Source organism: Capra hircus, chromosome 16, assembly GCF_001704415.2.
Source record: "Capra hircus breed San Clemente chromosome 16, ASM170441v1, whole genome shotgun sequence".
NCBI classification, from domain to species: Eukaryota; Metazoa; Chordata; class Mammalia; order Artiodactyla; family Bovidae; genus Capra; species Capra hircus.
The window spans coordinates 39,895,482-39,915,177 of NC_030823.1; the positions used below are offsets into that span (position 1 = coordinate 39,895,482).

General features: G+C 39.9%; 1 protein-coding gene across 5 annotated transcripts in view; it reads right to left on the reverse strand.

The window, feature by feature from the left end:
• The window catches only part of VPS13D (vacuolar protein sorting 13 homolog D), a 266,859-nt gene that overhangs the window by 201,056 nt on the left and 46,107 nt on the right, over positions 1–19,696 (reverse strand). For all 5 annotated transcript variants that reach the window (XM_018060322.1, XM_018060321.1, XM_018060319.1 and 2 more), the window contains 5 exons: positions 18,968–19,058; positions 16,715–16,841; positions 15,033–15,213; positions 9,557–9,739; positions 3,734–3,956 (listed from right to left, as the gene is read on the reverse strand). In XM_018060322.1, coding sequence (XP_017915811.1) covers positions 3,734–3,956; positions 9,557–9,739; positions 15,033–15,213; positions 16,715–16,841; positions 18,968–19,058 — 805 coding nt within the window. The remainder of the gene's footprint in view (positions 1–3,733; positions 3,957–9,556; positions 9,740–15,032; positions 15,214–16,714; positions 16,842–18,967; positions 19,059–19,696) is intronic.

Sequence of the window (19,696 nt, forward strand, 5' to 3'; positions counted from 1 at the left end):
TCCTGCCCTCAATCTTTCCCAGCATCAGGGTCTTTTCAAATGAGTCAGCTCTTCACATCACGTGGCCAGAGTATTGGAGTTTCAGCTTCAACATCAGTCCTTCCAATGAACACCCAGGACTGATCTCCTTTAGGATGGACTGGTTGGATCTCCTTGCAGTCCAAGAGACTCTCAAGAGTCTTCTCCAGCATCACAGTTCAAAAGCATCAATTCTTCGGCACTCAGCTTTCTTTACAGCCCAACTCTCACATCCATACATGACCACTGGAAAAACCATAGCCTTGACTAGATGGACCGTTGTTGACAAAGTAATGTCTCTACTTTTAATTTATCTTAATCTGTCCTTATTTAGATGCTTATTGGCTTTCTCATATCATTCACAAGGTAGCAGGAACTATGTCTAATAGCTTGTTACTATATAGGAGAACAAAACACTGAACACCTAGATTAGGCAGGCACTAATTAAATTAGCTCTTGCCTCGTTACTGTATGGATAAATAAATGAAAGAGACAAAAGTAGAGCTGATCTCTTAGAAGGGGATAAGGGACAGGAACAAAGGGCTTCATAATTCCCAAGTGTTGTCATGGAATCCTAGGGATATAGAAGCAATATAAAAACCACTGCCTTAACCCCATCTTAATCACAGACAGAATTCCAGAAACAAACAGCAATTTGGGAGGCAAAATATGGTCAGGAAAGAGATCTTTCTATAAAACACCCCAGGAAGAGCCTACAGTATAGCTAAGGGAACTCTACTCAGTGCTCTGTGGTGACCTAAATGGGAGGGAAATCCAAAACAGAGGGGATATATGTATACATAAAGCTGATTCACTATGATGTACAGTGGAAACTAATACAACATTGTAAAGCAACTATACTCCAATAGAAATTAATTTAAAAAAATTCCAAATCGCTTCCTAATAGGCTTCCAAATATATGTACTGTTGTTGTTCAGTCGCTAAGTCATGTCTGATTCTTTCACGATCCCATAGACTGTAGCCTGCCAGGCTCCTCTGTCCATGGGATTTCCCAGGCACGATTATTGGAGTTGGTTGCCATTTCCTTCCCCAGGGGATCTTCCTGAGCCAGGGATCTAACCCACGTCTCTTGCATCGCAGGTAGATTCTTTACTGCTGGCCCACCTACCTTTAGCCTCAATTCCTAGTCATCACTATTATCAGAACAACAGAAGATTCATGTACTGACTGGCCTTACGTATGCACCCAGGTTGCCCCACTGCCTACCCCATGCTATGAGTGTCCACTGTGTATACAGATTAGTTGATAGCATGCAGGTTAAGACTTCTGGCTCGGGAGATAGACTGCCTAGATTCATACTACCGTTTACCATGTACATTGACATGACTATGGGCAAGTTACTCAATCTCTCTGGGTCTCTTGGTTACTGGTTCAAAAATTCTGGGTCTCTTCATCTATAACATGGGGATAAAAATAAAACCCTATAGGAGTATCATGAGGATAAACTGCAAACATTTATGAAAAAATGTGCCATGATGTCTGGCATGTAGTAAATGTTCAATACCCAGTCTTCTGATGAGGATTACAACAATCTCCTTGAATCATCAACGTAACCATAAACCCTTTTGCTGTCCCCTCTGAGACAATAAGGTACCACAAGGGATTAACTATTCTTTATATCCATCCAACATAGCCCTCAGTTAACATCCCACATCTCTCAAAGTTCAACCACACTGGACTGACTTCATCAATGGATTCTGGTGGTAAATCATATTCTGCTTCCCAAATTTCTTGAAGCAACACCTCACTTATCCAACCCACACTATCTGGAAAAACCAAAAGGTCAAAATCAAGACTCTCATCTGGAATGGCTGTCAAATTCAAGAGAAGCACACCAATAACTGGGTGGTCCATGTCTTTCAAAAATGGTTACTTATGGTATTTCTGCTATTACCTTTTCTTCAGGATTTTTATTTCTCCAGAATTAACCAGTGACTTGAAGGGATAGTGTCTAAAAGGTCACTCACAAGGACATGTCGAAGGATGCAGGAATTACTCCAGGTATACTACCACCATCTGGTGGCAACTATCTTGACAAGCCCTTAGAGACTACCTAAATCTCTTTATTTATACTGCATTTTACTATTTGGTTTGTTCTTAAACTCATTTTTTTTTAATTTATTTATTTGGCTGTGTTGAGTCTTAGCAGCATGCAGGATCTTCATTGCATCACACAGAATCTTTCGTTGCATCATGTGAGAGCTTTAATTGCTGCTCCAGGTCTGTCTCATTGTGGTGCTTGGGCTCCAAAGCCTATGGGCTGAGTACTTGCATGTGGGCTTAGTTGATTCTAGGCATGTGGGATCTTAGTTCCCTGCCCAAGGATCAAACCCACATCCCCTGCATTGCAAAGAAGATTCTTAACCACTGGCCCATCAGGGAAGTCCCTATATTTTACTAATTTAATCTTACATCTACTTCTGCTTCATTGATTATGCTAAAGCCTTTGACTGAGTAGTTCACAACAAACTGGAAAATTCTTAAAGAGATGGGAATACCAGACCACCTTACTGGCCTCCTGAGAAACCTGTATGCAGGTCAAGAAGCAACAGTTAGAACCAGACATGGAACAACAGACTGGTTCAAAATTGGAAAAGGAGTACGTCAAGGCTATATATTGACATCCTGCTTATAACTTGTACGCAGAGTATATCATGTGAAATGCCAGACTGGATAAAGCACAAGCTGGAATCAAGATTGCCAGGAGAAATATCAATAACCTCAGATATGCAGATAACACCATGCTTATGGCAGAAAGCAAAGAAAAACTAAAGAGCTTCTTGATGAAGGTGAAAGAGGAGAGTGAAAAAGCGGGCTTAAAACTCAACATTCAAAAAACAAAGCATCCGGTCCCACCATTTCATGGCAAATAGATGGGGAAAACAGTGACAGGTTTTATTTTCTTGGACACCAAAATCACTGCAGATGGTGACTGCAGCCATGAAATTAAAAGACGCTTGCTCCTTGGAAGAAAACTATGACCAACCTAGGCAGCATATTGAAAAGCAGAGACATTACTTGGCCTACAGAGGTCCATATAGTCAAAGCTATGGTTTTTCCAGTAGTCAGGTACAGATGTGAGAGCTGGCCAATAAAAAAGGCTGAGCACCAAAGAACTGATGCCTTTGAACTGCGGTGCTGGAGAAGACTCTTAAGAGTCCCTTGGAATGCAAGGAGATCAAACCAGTCAACCTGAAAGGAAATCAATCCTGAATACTCACTGGAAAGACTGATGCTGAAGCTGAAGCTCCAATACTTTGGCCACCTGATGTGAAGAGCCAACTCACTGGAAAAGACCCTGATGCTGGAAAAGATTGAAGGCAGGAGGAGAAGGGGATGACAGAGGATAAGACAGTTGGATGGCATCATTGACTCAATGGACATGAGTTTGAGCAAGCTCTGGAAGTTGGTGATGGACAGCGAAACCTGGCATCCTGTAGTCCACAGGGTCACACAGAGTCAGACATGACTGAGTGACTGAACAACAACTATCCTACTTTAGAAGTCACCCAATTCTAATCTACATCCTAAAACTCTAAAGCTTTCTAAATCAGTATCAGAATCAGATGATTACTAAAGACACGCTACCACTTTGTTAGTATCTACTTGAATGGGATGCAACACCCCTTAGGATCCTGCAATGGTCTCATGAATTTCCCCTCCTTCCTCATGCAGCTCCTCTCTCCTCCTTTACCTGGACTGCTGGAAGCTCGGCCGACAGAGGGTGTGGCTGGCTGCCCTTGCGGCCTGGTCGAGGTGCTCGGCACAGACTCGCTCTTCAAGCTGCCTGGACTCATTCCAGCAGGAGGCATCATGATCAGCCCCTCGGAGTGGGTCCCCTTCAGGTCCTCCATGCTTGTCATTTTCCTCACACTGTGCTTGGGAGTATCCGTTGGGGAAGATGAAGGCACAGACTCCTGGGAGGAAAGAAAAGAAAATTAGCAGCAGGAATGGGGGTGGTAACTCTATCTACTATCCTAGAAGTTCCTTCCCAGTCCTGGACTCTTCAAAGACTCTATGCCACCAGATCTCATAAACAAAAGGGCCACAGGGTCGATTCTTTCTTCCACGTGTAATTCTCTGCAGAGACATTACATATAATTCAGTACCCGTTGAAAACTCTGCCAATTTGGCAGGAACATATTCTATCTTTTGGGCTTCCCTAGTGGCTCAAAAGTAAAGAATCCGCCTGCCAATGAAGGAGACACAGGTTCAATCCCTGGGTTGGGAACACCCTGGAGAAGGAAATGGCAACCCACTCCAATCTTCTTGCCTGGAAAATCCCATGGACAGAGGAGCCTGGCAGGCTACAGACCATGGGGTTGCAAAGAGTCAGCAATGACCTGGCAACTGGAACATGTTATCTTTTGGCTTAAGAGTAAATGTCAAGATACTAATTACTGGTGGTTTAATCTAGGTCAATACAACAAAGGCAAATCTCTCAGCCATACAATATACTGTTGATTTGCTGGAGGGGAGGGACTCTTTTTTCCTAAGAAAATGCATCTAACAGCAATATGGAATGAAGCCCCTCTAATGTGTTTGTACATTCTAGAAGTCTCCCCTTTCAGGTTTACATTTCTCATCTAAGTAACTGTAAATGGAAAACACAGGCAAGCCATTCCTATCATGTTTCTGTTCAAGGGCATAAAAATTAAGGGCAAATACAGAATAAAAGTAATTCTGTAACTCTACTGAAAATATCACATGCTTTTCCTACATATCTAGTACCTTCAGTTAATTGATAACAGGGCAAATCTTCTTCACCAGAATGGTTCAATAACTGACATTTAAACTTTGCATGGTTCCTTCCCTCAAGACTCAGAGCTACATATTCTTATAGTTTCTGCAGCATCAGTTTGTTCTCATCTATCCATTCTCACTAGCAAGCTGGAAGGAGAGGTAGACAGACTCCCAAGGACTGCTTTATATGTATATTCCTCTCAGCATTCGAAAGGGAGATGATAGTACTATTTACCTTCGCAGTTATCTTGAGTAGTAATTACATGTAACGGTGAAAGAAACCAGTTATTTTTTTGCAATTCCTTTTTGCAAGGCAAATGACTAGCTAAATGCTATCATTTAAGTATTTCAGCATTAAAAACCTTCCCTCTTGCTTAGTTTATTTAAACGCCTAAGAGTATTTGTTGCTCTTTCATTATATTCATCTCTCCATCCTCTCTGAGTTGGTTTAAATCAATCAGTGGCTTGAGGGGATTAACTCAAAGCTTTTGAAATACTTAGAAATTAAGTTTAAGCACAAACTATGTTTGAAAAAAAAATGAAAGAAAAAGCATATGCAAAAAATTCAGACCTGCCCTCATTAAGACATGGACTTATGTAAAACAATTCCAAACACACGGGAGTCATTGAACTCAAAGGCAAATGACCCCTCTGCAAGCTTTGATTCTAGGACTATTTCCTGTTCTTTAACCACTGTAATGCATACTAGACAAACCTCACATGGGCAGATGCATTAAAGAGCAAATGTAAACGCAAAGTGATCTTTTGGAGAAGAAAAGTAATTACTCACTTCACGTAGGCCTAGATCATGGAGCTTGACTGTACATGTGGAGAGTAAGTTTCACAGATGAATTAATTGGATTAAATATTTTAACAAGAAACACACTCCAAGCAAACCTTATGGAATTTCACAGAACAACCCACTGGCACGTAACAAGACAAAGTCTTTTAGAATTGAAGGAAATAAAATAAGGTCATCAAGAAAGTATTACCTAGGGAAGGAAAGGAGAAAGGAAGGAAGGAGGGAGGCAGGAAAGAAGGAATTACTTTTAATGATCCTTAAGAAGGATTCCTCTACACAGGTGGAAAGTGATTCATCAAAGTTGGGGGCAGGGGTGGGGGGCTGATAAGCAGGCTTTCCCAAGTAATGAAATATTTTAAAGGATTGGTTTTCAAGATTTTCTTTTTTAAGCAAATGAATGAAAGTTGACTGCTGAATCCCATAAGGTTTTTCCGAATAACCAGGAGGCAAAAAAAGCATATTGCACCTTAAAGAAAAAGGGGTCCTTGTATGTGCTGCCACTTAAAATTAAATCCTCGAAAACGAAATACAGGGAAATTTTTTCATTAAAACGCTACAAACTATGCACTTGTTATTTGGTGTACTTAACAAAACAGAAACCCTTCTGCAAAACTTTCTTGAGATACTTTGGCAATTCTTCTTTAGAAGCTAACTTCAGAGTCAGCTCATAAGCCCATATACAGATGTATCTGACACAGAAAAATAACCCCTTTATCTTTTCAGGAGGGAGAGAGGAAAAAAATGGTATCATTGAACTTGATCACCCATTCTGGCTCTAACGGATCTCTTCCTAAAAACTTGGGCCTCAAAACAACGATTTCCCACAAACAAATATATTTCAAAGAACTAACTAAAGTCTCAGAAGACAAGTTTCTGAGGAAGAATTCAGCTCTCCCTAGGGCAGCAAGGAAGGGCAGTAGAGGTGGATAAGAGAGGCAAATGCCCTGAGGTAACCATGGGGACAGCAGTCATATGCCAACACCAGCTCTGATACATTTGTTCAATATCCAGTTGCATTAATTATAAGCATCGCACAGTTTAAAAAAAAAAAGTAAGAAATTTTAGATGCAGTTATCAATCTTTCTTTTTATAAATGGATTTTTCTTTATTTTCTTTAAGGCTCGAGCCAGTAAACAGCAAAATGCCTACGACTCAAATATGAAGAGATTTCCCTCATTAACACCAAGGTTACTAGTTTACTACTAGGCCTACTATGAAAGGTCAATGGTGATTTTGGTTTTTTTTACTGTCTTAAAAAATATACGTACATGGAGGCCTATTCCTCACTCTGGAAAAAGTGAAAGTCGCTCAGTCGTGTTCAACTCTTTGTGACCCCATGGACTATGGAGTCCATGGAATTCTCCACATCAGAATACTGGAGTGGGTAGCCATTCCCTCTCCAGGGGATCTCCCCAACCCAGGAATCGAACCCAGATCTCCAGCACTGCAGGTGGATACTTTACCAGCTAAGCCACCAGGGAAGCCCCATATGGAAAGAAGGCCTATTATTCCAACAGGAGGGGCTTCCAACAGCAAGGTGAACCAGCAAGTCCTCAACTGTCAGCTGTCTGAATGCGGGGCGTGCGGATGAGTAAACCTTTGCCGCGCTTCCATCCGTGCTGCTTATCACTACTATTCTGTGCTGGTTCACCATGTGCTCCGATCGCTAAATCTGGTCTGTCTCAGCAGCTGCAGTGAGAAAAGATATGGACAACCTGCCCTCTAACCTATCATCCAAACACCCCTACTCTGGGCCCTAAGCCCAAGGTCATAACACTTGAACGTGGTTCCCATGGTTCTCACTGTCTCATCTCCACTCTCCTCACTCCAGTTATTCCCACTCAATGAATCAAGTATTTTCAGTTCAGGGTGATGGGTTAGCAGTAGTGAGTAACTGGATGAGTGAGAAGTAAAACAATGAAGAAAACTATAGAGACAGTCATTTGAAAAGAGCAACACTATTTGAGTCCACACATAAACAACAAATGCAGTCTTCCTGTTACTTTCAACTCAACTTCAGGTCGTTGGCAAAGGCCTGGCAAGACTAATTCCCTAATCACTCTCTTCCATTCTCTTCTCTTCCTACACCTAAAGAGGCAAGCAGCAGCTGCTCAAATCTGTATCTTTTCTCTGAAAAACTCTGGAGTTCTTCCATTGAAGTTATTTTAATGAACTCATTGCCACATCCTTTAGAAAATTTCAAAGAACCCAGAGTTATCTGGGAAAGGGATACTAAGACAGGAACAACCTTTGTCAGTGTGTTCTCCCCTACCCTACATAAACCAAATCCTAATGCTGGGAAGGGCTTCCCAGGTGGTTCAGTGGTAAAGAATCCACCTGCCAATGCAAGAGATGTGGGTTTGATCCCTGGGTCAGGACGATCTCCTGGAGAAGGAAATGGCAACCCACACCAGGGAAAGCCCAAGGACAGAGCCTGGTAGGCTACCATCAAGGGGTCACAAAGAGTCGGACCTGACTTAGTGACTAAACTGCCGCCACCAATGCTGGGAGGTAAAATAATACCACAGTTAAGAGCGTGGAGTACTAAAGGCAGATATACCAAAGTCTAAGTTATGACAAACCTAGACAGCATATTAAAAAGCAGAGACATTACTTTGCCTACAGAGGTCCGTACAGTCAAAGCTATGGTTTTTCCAGTAGTCATGTATGGATGTGAGAGTCGGACCATGAACAAGGCTAAATGCCAAAGAATTGATGGTTTCAAATTGTGGTGCTGGAGAAGACTTTTAAGAGTCCCTTGGACCGCAAGGAGATCAAACCAGTCAATCCTAAAGGAAATCAACCCTGAATATTCATTGGAAGGACAGATGCTGAAGCTGAAGTTCCAATACTTTGGCCACTACATATGAAGAGCCAAATCATTGGAAAAGATCCTGATGCTGGGAAAGATTGAGAGCGGGAAGAGAAGGGGGCAACAGAGGATGAGATATTTGGATAACATCACCAACTCAATGGACATGAGTCTGAGCAAACTCCAAGAGACAGTAAAGGATGGGGAAGCCTGACATGCTGCAGTCCATGGGGTTGCAAAGAGTTGGACACGACTTAGTGAATGAACACCACCAAAGCCTGAGGTCCACACTGTACTCTTCACTAGACATTTAATCTGAAAGAGATTACTTAATTTATCTAAGCATCAATTTCTTTATAGGGAAAAATGGTGTAAATAATACCTCTCAGCTTGCTAATAAGAACAAGAGGACAAGATGAACAAATACAAAGAGAGTTTAGCATAGGTTGCTGTATACTAGGCATTCAACAAACACTGACTATTTCCATTGCTATTATTGTCAGCTGCCATGGAAACCAGCAGAGTTTCATTAAAGCACACGCCTAGAACCCAAGAGCATCTCCTCTTAATTCCAGCAATGTTACTCAGTCTCCTCAACTGCAAAAATGGTGGGACCACCTCAAGGTCCTGCTAAGTCTGTGCTTCACAAACGTTTCCCATTTTCATCATTTATTCTCAATGAATTCTAGCTTTTCTAAATGTAAAATGAAAAAAGCAGTCTTCATCCCAATTACCTCCAAACATGTTATAAGAAATAAGTGCTAATGCAGTTTTATACTATAAAGAGATATACTCGATAAGATTTTGTTAAGATATTTTCAAATGGCTTCAGACAAGCCTTGAGCCAAAATCTCTCGAAAAAAAGCTACACAGTGTAAAAAGTTGATAAATATGAATTCAGCCTGGGAGGAAAACATTATAAAGATGGTTCTGTTGATTTGTTTGCTAAAGTAAGTTACTACATACAGTGACTAAAAGTTATAATTTATACTACCTCTATTAAGGGTTAATTGAAGTGCTAATAAAATGTCGAAAAAATATATTTTTCAAGCCACGTATACTACAAAAGTACAGGAATAATCTTATGGTAGCATCTGAATTTTTCGATTGGTATTCCAACGCCAGGTAAACTGAGAAGGCAATGGGTGCTGACTGCTCACCTTATCTTGTAAGGTAAAGGTCCCAGGAAAACCAGCAAAGAGAAATTTGTTCTTGACTTTCAACTTTCCCAAATTTGCTACAATCAGATTATTTGATCTGGAACTTTCTGGGATAAGAAGAACAGGAGCACCAGCCTCAATATCCAGGAGAACCCGTGAACAGCGCTGTGCTTGATCTCTCACCTGAAAGAAGAAGGAAAATTGAGTAAGACATTCAGTTCATTCCCTCATTTTACAATCAAATAACCTCAAGTTCCCAAAAGTTCCAGAATTTATAAATCTAAAACAACTAAAGTCACACAGAGTATACTCTATGAACACCAAGGAGTTAAATTAGAAAACAGTAACAAGAAGATAATGGAAAACTCGCAAGTATCTGGAAATTAAACTACACACTTCTAAATAACCCATGGGTCACAGAAGAAATCACTAGGGAAGTTAAAAAAAAAATATCTTGACTTTACTGATTAAAAAAACACAGCACATCAAAATTCATGGAATGAATTTTAAAGCACTTAAAAAGGTACTTAAAGACTTCGATGACCCTAAATGGGATATAAGTCGAAAAAGGTAGGGATATATGTATATGTATAGCTGATTCATTTTGCTGTACAGAAGAAACTAACAACATAGTAAAGTAACTACACTTCAATAAAAGTTAACTAAAGAAAAGAAAGAAGGAAAAAAGGGGAGGGGGCAGGTACTTGAAGAAAAATGTTTAGCATTAAATGTTTATTTTATATAAAAGATCTAAAATCAATAAAGCTTCCAGCTTAAGAAGCTAGAAAAGCAAAATAAACCTAAGTAAGGAGAAGGAAGAAAATAATAAAGAGCAGAAACCAGTTATTTAGAAAACAGATAAGAGAGAGAAACCAACTGAACGTTTATAGAACACTCTACCCAACTACCACTTTACATTCTTTACAAGCGCACACATACTTACTAAGAGTATGCACAGGCCTGACACAGCCCTCAATAAGTTGATTATTTAAAGAGATTAATGAACGTGATAAAACCTCTACCTATATGAATGAAGAAAAAAGGAAGAAAACAAAAATCACCACTACCAGAAGAATCAGGGACATTGCCTCAGAACTTAAAGATATTAAGAGACATGGAAACCTATGAACAAGTTCAGGCCAACAAACTGACAATTCACATGAAGTAGACAGATTCCTTAAAAACAAACACAAACTATCTACAGCTAACATCATATTAGTTAACATCTGCAGAAGACAATGCTTTCCCTCTAAGATAAGGAATAAAGCATGGATACCCACTCTCACCATTTCTATTCAACACTGTAGCTAAACTCCTAGTCCAAACAAAGGGTATATAGGTTGGGAAGGAAAAAAGAAAACTTTCTTATTCACAGACAACATAATCATCTATGTAGAAAACCCTTAAGAATCTAAAGGAGCTAGAATAAGTAACTGAGGGCTTCCCTGATAGCTCAGTTGATAAAGAATCCGCCTGCAATGCAGAAGACCCCGGTTCGATTCCTGGTTTGGGAAGATACACTAGAAAAGGGATAGGCTACCCACTCCAGTATTCTTGGGCTTCCCTTGTGGCTCAGCTGGTAAAGAATGCGCCTGCAATGCAGGAGACTTGGGTTCAATCCCTGGATTGGGAAGATCCCCTGGAGAAGGAAACTGCTACCCACTCCAGTATTCTGGCCTGGAGAATTCCATGGACTGTATAGCATGCGGTCGCAGAGTCGGACATGACAAACGACTTTCACTTCACTTCAGGATAAGTAAGTTTAGCAAGATGACAGGATATGAGCTCAACATCTATGTAAACAAAAGTCAATTATATCTCTTAAACTTTCAATAAACAAGTAGATATTGAATTTTTTTCATTGATATAATTTAGAATAGCATCAAAATGCTGAAATACCTAGTGATAAGTTTAACAAAAAATGTGTAAGAACAGTATACCTGAAACTACGAAACACTGATGAGAGAAACTAAACACCTACTTCAATGGAAGATATACCATACTCAAGGATCCAAAGACTCAATATTGTTAAGATACCAATTCTCCAGATATATGGATTAAAGACAATCCCAATCAAAATCCTAGCTGACTTTATTGTAGAAACAGACAAGCTGATTCTAAAATTTATAGAGGAAAAACAAAGGACCTAGAAGAGCCAATACATCTTTGAAAAATAAGTTGGAAGACTTAGAATATCTGATTTCAAGACATACCATAAAGCAATAGCTCTCAAGGCAAGGGAGAGGGGGGACTTCCTTGTGGTCCAGTGGCTAAGACACTGCACTCTCAATGCAGGGGGCATGGGTTTGATCTCTGGTCAGGGACTAGGTCCCACATTCCACAACTGAAGAGTTCACGTGCTGCAATGAAGATGGAAGAACCCACAAGCTACAACTAAGACCTGGGGCAGCTAAATAAATTTTTAAAAAATAAGTTTAAAAAGAAAAAAAAAAAAAAAAAGACATGGGGGGGAAGGTATTCCCTCATGGTCAAGTGGTTAAGAATCCACCTGCCAATGCAGAGGACACAGGTTCAATCCCTGGTCCAAGAAGATCCTACATACCAGAGGGCAACTCAGCTGGTAAGCCACAATCACTGAAACCCCCAACACCTAGAGCCCCTGCTCCACAAGAGAAGCCCCCACTTGCTGCAGCTAGAGAAAGCCTGCACACAGCACAACAAAGACTCGACACAGCCAAGAAATAAATAAATATTATTTTTTTAGAAAAGACAACGGGGTGTACAACTAAATATAAATCAAGGAAATAGAAGAGAGAATAAAGAAATACACATACATATATGATCAGTGGATTCTCAACATAAGTGTCAAGGTAATTCAGTGGGAAAAGAACAGTCTGGATAGGTATTTGAGAAAAAAAACCTGAAGTCTCACTTAACAAAATATGCAAACATTAAGTCAAAATGGAAGAGATTTTATTATAACACTTCTAAAAAAGGAAAATAGGAGAGATTTATTGCCACCTGATGGCAGGCAGACTTCTTTGACAAAACAATAGCACTAACCATAAAATTAAAAAATTGAACTTCATCAAAATGAAAGACTTCTGCTTTTAAAAAATTAGTATTAAGAAAATGGGGGAGGGGGTAGCCATAGACTAGAAAAAAATATTCACAATAAATATATCAAAGGTCTTCTATCCAGAATATATTAAGGAAGATATAAAGGAAGAAATATTGATGTCAATTCTACACAAACTGTTCTGAAAATAGAAGAGGGAACACTTCCCAATTCATCCTACAAGGACAGCATGGTCCAGTTACCAAAACCAAAATAGGCATCTTTCTTTTCAAGAAAGGAAAACTACAAACTAGTAACACTCAGGAGCTTAGATATCCTAAGCTCCTAAAATATCAGAGCAAATTAAGAAAACTGTGAAGGCATCCACACAATAAGGAAATGAATGAATGTGGCTGCATTCTGCTATAACAGCAAGCTGGCCAGTGGCTACCAAGAAGCAGGGATTAGGGCTGGGAAACCATTAGCAAAAGGACACAAACTTCATACCCTTTTTATAACGTGCAAACGAGCTGAGCAAAAGATATGGTATACGAAGTTTTCTTTTAATCTTAAAGGGACTAGAGATTAGTCAGGAGAGTGGTTTCTTAAGACATCAACAGAATGAGATAGGGAAGGACTACATGACACATGTCTTAGTAATGTTTTAATTTTTATTTTGGTGGTGGTACCTCATGGATGTACCTTCTATTACCACACTTCGAAGTTTATATACATGTTACAAATATTATTTCATATGTATCAAATACTAAACTGTTTTTTATAAGTTTCTAAAGAGAGAAAAAAGGTTACATATATCCATGGAAACATGTATGGGGAAAAAATTTAAAAAATAAAATATACCAATGGTGCTAGAAAACTTAAATTATTTTTTTCCAGATTCCCTGTCATTTGATTGTACTACTTTTATATTTAAAAAAATAAATAAATTCTCTATAATGTACACAGGAAACCAGTAATACTGGCTGCTGCCAAGGACAGAAACTGGGTGGCTGAGGAAAAGTAGCTGAGAAAGAGACTTTTCTCCAAATGCTCTTTTTGGCTTTGATTCTGTACTAAAACAATATACGACTTACTCAAAATTTTTTTTATTTAAATTAAAACAAAATTTTTAAACGTTGCTACTACAAAGAACTTAAATTACAATCTTTTACCTAATAAAACTTAAAAATAAATAACCAACACGTTTTACAAAGAACCACACTGTAACTGCTTTCTGTGGTTCCAAGACAACACTGGAGGCTGCCTCACACTCAGAGGTGCGCTGCCAGGGCATCTTAAATCCTTCACGTAAACACATCATCGGCTGGACACTGCACACGCCACCAGCTCGAGGTGGTCTACACCCAATGTTAGATCATGCTACATTCCTTCCAGTGATGTCACCTGGACATAGCACACACCACCAGCTTGAGGTGGTCTACACTCAATGTGAGGTCATGTTACATTCCTTCCAGTGATGTCACGTCTTTGCAAAGCTGGGTCTTAAGCACTTGCTGAGATAGAAAACAAGTACCATGAGAAAATAAATGTGGAAAAGGAAATGAGGGCTGTGACGTTCAACCCGATTCCAAGTCTCAGGAGCTGTTCAGTGCCCAAGAGGCACATACATCCTACTAGGAAGCAATTATGGTGATTTAAGAATGAAATAAAAATATCATCTTTCACTTATGTTTTTACGTTTTCAAACAGCTACTAAATTGTTGGACAGACGTAATTATGAAGTTGTTTGGACTTAATTACTTTGGAAATGGAAAGACCATTAGGTGTTTCTTTTGACCTCAGATGTGTCTCGGAAAAACTTCCAAGACAAGAAGGGAGCCATGAGCTAAGAAGTTTGAGAACTACATTTGAAAGAAACCCGCTTTTTATAACAAGATACTGTCTTTGGAACCACTTTCCAGGAGAAGCATCACCACTGAAGTAACTTGTTTATCTTTTTTAGAGCAAGCCAAGTGAAAGTGAAGTCACTCAGTCGTGTCCGACTCTTTGCGACCTGTGGACTGTAGCCCACCAAGCTCCTCCATCCATGGGATTCTCCAGGCAAGAATACTGGAGTGGGTTGCCATTTCCTTCTCCATGAGCAAGCCAAAGCTAAACTTTAAAAGGAAATTAAAACACAATGCAAGAAACAAGAATATAAGCTCTCCGATTACAGTAAGATTTCTGTAGCTAATCAGCTACATGGAGGACATTAGCAAAGCTTAAGATTTCTTGATTATGAAATTAAAACACGATGCAAGAAACAAGAATATAAGCTCTCTGATTACAGTAAGATTTCTGTAGCTAATCAGCTACATGGAGGACATTAGCAAAGCTTAAGATTTCTTGATTATCTTCACTTTTCTCAGTGACACTTTCCAGATTTATCTCTAGAGATTTAAAAGTTCTGCTGATGAGTCAAACTGGAAAAGTGTCTTGGATCCAGGCACTACCTACCGTCTGCCCCTCGATGGCAGCTCGCTGGCGCCCTAACACATCCTGCAGCTGAGTGAAGTGCTGGATGAAGGCCACCACCTCCGCCTGGAACCGCTGGGTATGCACGTACTGCACGGATGCCATCTGGAGGCTCACTCGGACGTCGTGCTCCCGCCGGAGGAGAGGGTCAGGTCGGCCATACCTAGGAGTAAAGGCAACAATGTGACTCAGAGACAGTGGCAGGATGCAAATGAGTGTCTGAAGAAAACTCGGGTTCACCTAGGGGCTTCCCCAGGAAACAGCTTTAACTGTTAAAATGGAAACCCAGAAAAAAAAAAGGAAATCCACAACCAGGTTTTAGAAAGCAAACTCCAATAACTACCTCCTTTCTAAGCTTCCACCACATGTCGAGGATGTTAAGTAAAAGTCTGGTGTGACGGCAAGGGCTATAAACATGGGACAGGTCTGGGGCTGCAATCACTCCTGATTCCAGACCTCACTCAGAAGCCACCGTGGTTCAGACCTTGTACCTGAGCCTCTTTGTCCCTGCCTTTAAGGAAAAGTGGATATTCCTGCTCACTCTTCTAGCAAAGACTATGACAACTCGGGGTAATAAAAACTACACTGTGAAACAACTGGTAAAGAAAATTAGGCAACAGAACCAATGTTCCTGAGGCAATCTGTCTCTGGAAGCTGAAAGAAGTCTTTTTACTTCAGTGAAATGCAGGCCAAAGACTTTTAGCATCCACATACACTGATAAATTAGAAAACTTCTACAAATGGTTTTAATGGGACATGATGCCACAATAATAAATTATTATACAGGACATAGTCACTGGGGAAAGGAATTCATATTAGCTGAGCAACTATTATTTTGCCAGGCAGAGAGTTAAGAGTTTTACATTAATTATCTCATTTGTTAAAGAACCATGCCTCTGTGGTAGGTAACAATACAAATAAATCAATCTAATTTCTCAGAGGAGTATGATATACTCCCTCTGGAAATGAAAGAAAAACTTCTTAGACATCTTTAGGGACCATTTTTCTCAACTCTGGTTGAACATTAAAATCACTTTGGATAATTTTTTAAAAAAAAAGGAACACAACACTACCACAGACCAGAATACTTGGGGGAAGAGATGGATATCCATATTCTGACAGCTCCCCAAAAGGTTGAAAAACCACCTTTTAAAATTTCTGTTTTCTGAGAAAACTATTCTTTAATAACTACATAGGCCTAAAAATGCCTTCTAAGTTCTAAAACTGAATACAGATTGTATTTATACTGAGAGAAATGCCTAATGCAATATAAAACCCATTATCTTCAACAACTTTCTCAGGCTGAAATCATCCCAGATCATTCAGAGCTAAATGGAAATTGATCTTAACATAGTCTCCTCACTATTTCAATAGAAAAACAGACGCAAGGAGATCAAGTGACTTGTTCAAGTCACACAACACATTGCTGTGAAACCAGACTATAATGATGACCACAGTTATTTCAACCATACCCTCTTTATTTGTTAAAGCCTGAGTAGCCCACTTCAATGCAGATCTATTTTAATATAAATCGAGATTCCTCACAACTAGATCAAATTGATTCTACATAAGAGGCTATGTTTTTTTAAAACTTTTCCTCACTGCTTAGCCGACAAGAATTTGAAACAGGAAACAAACACGATAGAAAAGCTTGATGTTTTTACTTGAAAGTCTGGAAGATGAGGGCTTCTTCTCCACTTGTAGTGAACCGTTCTCGGTAGAACTCTCCGTGTGAGGTAAGGTCGCTCAGAGATAGGCTCCCAATGCTCCCCTGTAAGGCCAGGTCTCCCTCTAGGAAGATGAAAAATCAGAATGCATTCTTATGCTCTTTTCTCTGTCACACACCCTAACTCTGCCTGAAACAAAAATTGATACACACATGCCTCAGACTTTACATCGTTTAATAAAACAAAATGTCAAAAGTGAATATTCATATTCTAATACACCCAGAACAATATTTTATGCACTATTTCAAATAGCCTCAATGCAGAAGTCCAAAGGGATTGAAATAATACCACAGCATCACACTTTAACACTTACAAGGGGGAAGAAATTAAGGGTAAACATAAATTAAAGGATAAAATATTTACAAATACAGATAGAAACATGCTCTCTTCTGAGATCAGACCACTAATTAGAATTAGCAAAATAGCATAAGGTCTATTTTATACTATAGATAAAGGAATAAAGGAAAAAATGTCAGAGATGTATTAATCAGGCAGTACTAAATGAGTTTTAGTGCTATTTAATTAAAAGGAGACATTAATAAAATAAGACACTGAAGACACAGATTTGAAACTACTCCAATATTACACAAGTGAAGCTCCTGGAAGGTGGACAGAAGAAAGAGGAAATGTTAAAACATGTAGCCCTGGGCTATGAACCTATATGAATCATTCTTAACATGGGGTAGATACTGAAAAGGAATATTCTGAACTGTTGCTTATGTAAAACAAATTTTGTCATCATAATTAACAACAAAACAATGACTGAGGTGTATGTATCTGGCAGGCTAGCTCTGCTCCCAATGAAGACACATACTTATTTTTGGTTCCGAATGTCCTCTAACAAAAATACCGCCCCCCCTCCCCCACCCCGAAAAAAGTGAAGTCACTCAGAAGAGTGAAGTTGTGTCCGACTCTTTGTGACTCCATGGACTGTAGCCTACCAGGCTTCTCCATCCATGGGATTTTCCAGGCAAGAGTACCGGAGTGGGTTGCCATTTCCTTCTCCAGGGTATCTTTCCAACCCAGGGATTGAACCTGGGTCTCCTACATTGCAGGCAGACGCTTTACCCTCTGAGCCACCAGGGAAACTTATCCTACCCAAGCTTCTCCAAATTCTAAGGACTCATCTCTTCTAGGAACCTTTTATAAATTAATTTATACCAGGAATGAAACCAATTTTAGTTCATCCTTTCCCCAAGACATTCTTATTTTACTACAGAGTCAACATTTGAGCTTTGTAGTCTTATTTTATCACAAGTTGCTTAAGGAAGGAGCTGTATTTTATGCTCACTTTGTAAATTCCTCCACTTTAGAGCTTAATGTAGATCTTCACTTCTGGTCTACTAAGGATTACAGCCTATTGCGTCCCATTAGGAAGAATGCCAGCTTTGCTACAATATCTCCCTGCTTAAACCACCCCCTCTAAAGTGAAAGTTGCTCAGTCGTGTCTGACTCTTGGCGACCCCATGGACTATACAGTCCATGGAATTCTCTAGGCCAGAATACTGGAGTGAGTAGCTGTTCCCTTCTCCAGGGGATGTTCCTAATCCAGGGACTGAACCCAGGTCTCCTGCATTGCAGGTGCATTCTTTACCAGCTGAGCCGCAAGGGAAGCCCAAGAATACTGGAATGGGTAGCCTATCCCTTCTCTAGCATATCTTCCTGACCCAGCAATCAAACCGGGGTCTCCTGTATTGCAGGCGAATTCTTTACAAACTGAGCTATCAGAGAAGCCCACCCCCTCATAGAGGTTCCCCCTAATTATGGCAACAGAGTGAACATATGCCCTGATTTCCCAGAGGCAGCCCCTGTTATATGCCATTTTCCCAGTTGTAATTATCAATAATGCCCCCTTTCACACTCCAACATGTCCAAACTTTAGACAAAGAAATTATATACTCATCCAGAGAGCTTTTTTAAAACTCAGATAGATCACAGGGTCCCATCCCAACCCACAGAATCAGAGTCTTGGGATGGGAAGGGAGCTGTGCCAGATAGCTGCATTTCTAACAGATGATTCCGATCCATAAACCAGTATCTGGAAGCCACCACCACCAGTCCTGGCCAGACCAGTAACCACAAACCAGCCACTGAGCCACACCTTACTTAGCACCTGTGAAGACAATTAGATTTGTGAGCAGGATGTTCAAATTCTTCCCAGATTCCCCAAGTCTGATTTTTTCCACTTACCAATCATTTCCAGGTGTGCCACTAATTTGGACACATTCGCCTTGGCAAGCTCACTGGTGGTCTTATTCAGCACGAGAGAAAGCGAATGCACCTAAGAACACAGCAGGAAAGGCAAGGCGAATGTTATTCGGAGGAAAAGGTCCCTTTCAGACAAATGGCATCGAGAAAGATGCTACAAGTCTCAGGAAAGCTGAAGATAAACCTTTTTGTCCAACTGATACCAAATTCATTTCAACTTTTCTTAGCCAGTCAAACCACAGTAAGAGGAGAGAGCTGACAGGAAAAGAACTTGACTGGGCAATCTAAAACCCAGGTTCTGTGGTGTCTTCTCTGTGGTCACCTCGTCTGTTCTCTTTTAAATTTTTTGTTCTTCTTTCTTTCTTCTCTTTTTTTTTTTTTTTTTTTTTTTTTGTATGTTGGTTGGTTGGCTTTTTGGTTTTTTTAGGGGGATGCTTTCTTTGGGCTTCATCTATTGTTTGTCAGTGAAATGTTTTACATTATAAAACAATTTTTCCCCTTTCAGCATTTACCTCTAATATTGCACTATTCTGTAATCACTCATACAGATTCATTAAGTGCACCCTAAGAATTTGTCAAAGCGAAGTGATAAATACACTTAACGTTTAATGTCTTCAGACTAATATTTAATAGAAGCCCCTGGTGACCAACTGGGACTTCACTTAGAAGCACAATCAAAGATTTTCTTCCCCAGAGACAACCACCAATAGA